Source organism: Brassica oleracea, chromosome C3, assembly GCF_000695525.1.
Source record: "Brassica oleracea var. oleracea cultivar TO1000 chromosome C3, BOL, whole genome shotgun sequence".
In the NCBI taxonomy this organism is placed as follows: Eukaryota; Viridiplantae; Streptophyta; class Magnoliopsida; order Brassicales; family Brassicaceae; genus Brassica; species Brassica oleracea.
Window position 1 is genome coordinate 44,692,100 of NC_027750.1, and position 3,595 is coordinate 44,695,694.

A 3,595-nucleotide genomic window follows, 5' to 3' on the forward strand; every position below is an offset into this window, starting at 1 on the left:
TGAGAAGGCTACATCTTGAAATGAGCAAACCCCGTGTTGCTCTGCTAACCATGGCCAACTCCTCGAAGACCCTGACAAACATTGAGATGTGCGGGATAGGAAACCATTAGGGCAACCACAATCCTAATTTACCCGACATTCAGCTAAGAAAGAGAGATTTCTCATCTGTTGCAGTATGCGGTTATGATGTGCGGGATAGGAAACCACATCTTGGAATCTTTCCCAAACCACGACTCATACACACAAGTGTAGCACACTGGAGAAGCCCATGGTCTCTGATCGTGCCTTGAATCAGGAAGGTGAGGCCGACATTGACGTGCAAGCGAGTGACGAATTCATTCACATTCTTCAATGTTGACCAAAAATGATTTTTCCAGCACTGGCCTTCAACGACTAACATTCCAAATTTGTTTTTAGGGATATCATGCTTGAATGATAAAATAATTGCCGATACTATGCCTGAGAGGAATAAGATCTAATACCAAAGGGGACATAGGTCCACCATGCCGTCAGATGACCTCTTCTTTTTGATGACCGACTTCTTCGTCCTTCTCTTCTTCATTAGTAGTACATTGGCCCTTCCCTTCATCTCGGAACGTCTCTTACTTAAATATCATCACCGACATCTGAGCTTAATCATTCCCGGTTGTACCTAGTATATCTCTCCTATGAAACCTGGTTAAACTATCAGTTGGATTGGAAGCTCGAGATCTCTCTGGCTCTGTGGCGCAGCGTATCAACGGTAGCTCAGCTTAAATCTAAAGATTTAGGTTAAATCTTTAGAGACCTGACTTCTTGAATCAAAGAATTGAATCAAATTCGATGCAAGGCTCTCGGATTGATGAATTTAATCGAATCAACACAAGGCTTAAGAGAAATCTCTTGATTAATAACTTTCAAAAACTAAGTTTAAAGTAATGCTACGATGCCTTTATATAGGCGATGAGGTCGGTCACAAACGACTTCTCCTCCTAGGTTTAGGAAACACAAAACAAAAGGAAACATAACATATCTTAAACCCGAAAAGGAATCAAATAAAAAGGAAGTTTGAAAATGGTTGCTTGGCGGTAAAGGAACTATGATGCTGCATCAGGTCCTCCGGGGTTAGAAAGATTCGACCTCGAATCGTGGACGGGATCTGGTGGAAGGAAACGAGACAAATGACGGACGTTAAACACATCTGAAGTGGTAATATTGGCGGGAAGCTGAAGACGATAAGCATTATCGTTGATACGTTCAAGAACTTCGAGGGGGCCAATCTTCTTTGCCTTTAACTTGTTGTAAGCATGGGCCGGCATGCGATCCTTTGTTAGAAACTCCCAAACTTGATCTCCAACTTCAAACACAACGCGGCGACGGTGACTGTCTGCAGCGGCCTTATAACTTGCAGAAGAAGCTTCGAGATTAGTGACCACTTGATCGTGAATGTTGTGAATATCGTCAATGAAATCTTCGGCCACGCCATGACGGCGCGTCTGATCTGGTAACGTAGTAAGATCAAGAGGACCGCGCGGGATGATACCATACACCACCTGGAAAGGACTAAACCCGGAACTGCGATTCAAAGCATGATTATGAGCAAATTCTGCCTGAGGAATCTTAGAATCCCATATCTTGATAAAATCGCCCACAAGGCACCAAAGTAAATTACCCAACGAACGATTAACAACTTCCGTCTAACCATCCGTTTGTGGGTGATAAGCGGAACTCATATCAAGGCTTGTGCCTAACATCTACCAAAGAGAACGCCAAAAGTGTCCTAAGAATCTTGAATCACGATCATAAACGATAGAAGTTGGCAATCCATGGAGACAGTAGATGTCACGGAAGAACAATGTAGCAACTTGAAGAGCGTCTGTGGTTTTTTTACAAGGAATAAAGTGTACCATTTTGGAGAAACGGTCAACCACAACAAAGATATAATCGAACCCTCTTTGAGTACGAGGAAGTCCCATAACAAAATCCATACTGATGGCTGTCCAAGGTTGAGTAGGAACTGGAAGAGGTAAATAAAGACCCGCGTTAGAAGCACTACCTTTGGCCTGTTGACAGACGACGCATCTCTCAACAAAACGTTCAACGTCGCGACGTAATGTTGGCCAAAAATACGAAGCAGAGAGGAGATGCAGCGTTCGATCTCGACCAATGTGGCCCTCGCCGTGTGTCTCTGAAACAAGCTGAAGATGAAGACTGCAGCTCGGGATACAAAGACGATCACCGCGAAACAAAAACACCTTCATGGAGAGTGTAATCGCGTGACAAGCCGGACTGAACCTCCAAAAGAATTGAACCAAAGAAGGCATCAGACTCATATAAGTCAGAGAAGGTCACAAAACCTGGTACAGACACATGCATAACCGCGAGAAAAGAACGGCGACGACTTAAGGCATCAGCAACTTTGTTTGAAACACCAGACATATGCTTAATAACAAAGGTGAATTGCTATAAATAGGCAACCCATGCAGCATGACGGGAGGAAACCTTATCTTGACTGTTGAGATGCTTTAGGGCGTCATGATCGGTAAAGAGGACGAATTCTTTGTGAAAAAGATAATGTCGCCAATGTTTGATTGCTTGAACAACTGCATAGAACTCCACATCGTAAATACTGTAACGGAGACGAGCACCACTAAGCTTCTCACTAAAGAAAGTGATGGGACGATTTCGCTGACTCAAGACTGCACCAATACCGAATTTGGAAGCATCGGTGTGAAGCTCAAATACCTGTGAAAAATCAGGTAATGCCAAGATAGGGGCGGAGCTGAGATTTTGTTTGATGATAGTAAAGGCGTGCGATGCTTCCGGAGTCCACAAAAATGTACCCTCACGACGAATACAGTCCGTCATTGGAGCCATGAGACTACTAAACTGAGGTACGAAACGTCTGTAGAAAGAAGCAAGACCGTGAAAGCTTCTTGTTTCTGATAAAGTCGTCGGCACAGGCCAGGACTGAATCGCTTCTACTTTGGCTGGATCCACGGCCAAACCCTTAGAAGAAACAATGTAGCCAAGGAAGTGAACTTGCTCGGATCCAAACTCGCACTTCTTAAGCGTTGCAAATAACTGATCACGGCGAAGGACGAGTAAGACTTCACGGAGGTGGTTGATGTGATCGTCCAGCGTCATACTGAAGATAAGGATGTCGTCGAAGTAGACCACAACAAATTTCCCAATAAAAGGACGAAGTGCTTGATTCATGACACGCATGAAGGTACTAGGTGCATTAGACTATCCAAATGGCATTACAAGCCACTCAAAAAGTCCTTCACGGGTCTTGAATGCCCACTACAAGAAAACAGTGGTATTCTGACGGACATTTCGACGGAAAATGAAATCCTCGGAATATACCGAGGAATTTCCTAGGAAATTCCGAGGAAACACAAAATTGGGGTTCCTCGGAATTTCCTCGGAATATACCGACGGAATTCCGAGGAAACCTCAGTTCGTCGGAATATTCCGAGGAACAATGTGTTCCTCGGAAAAAACCGATGAATTCCGAGGAAATATTATAGCCGTTGGAGAGCCGTTGGGGGATTTTACAAAATTCCGAGGAAATTCCGACGAACTAGCCTTTTCCGTCGGAATTCGGAATTTT

At 44.0% G+C, this 3,595-nt stretch overlaps 1 protein-coding gene across 1 annotated transcript in view; it reads right to left on the reverse strand.

Annotated features, from left to right (window-relative positions):
- Positions 1-2,442: 2,442 nt before the first annotated feature.
- Positions 2,443-3,595, reverse strand: part of LOC106330711 — a 7,797-nt gene continuing 6,644 nt past the window's right edge. Inside the window, exon 4 of the mRNA XM_013769141.1 lies at positions 2,443-3,228. Within this exon, the coding sequence (XP_013624595.1) occupies positions 2,443-3,228 (786 nt within the window). The remainder of the gene's footprint in view (positions 3,229-3,595) is intronic.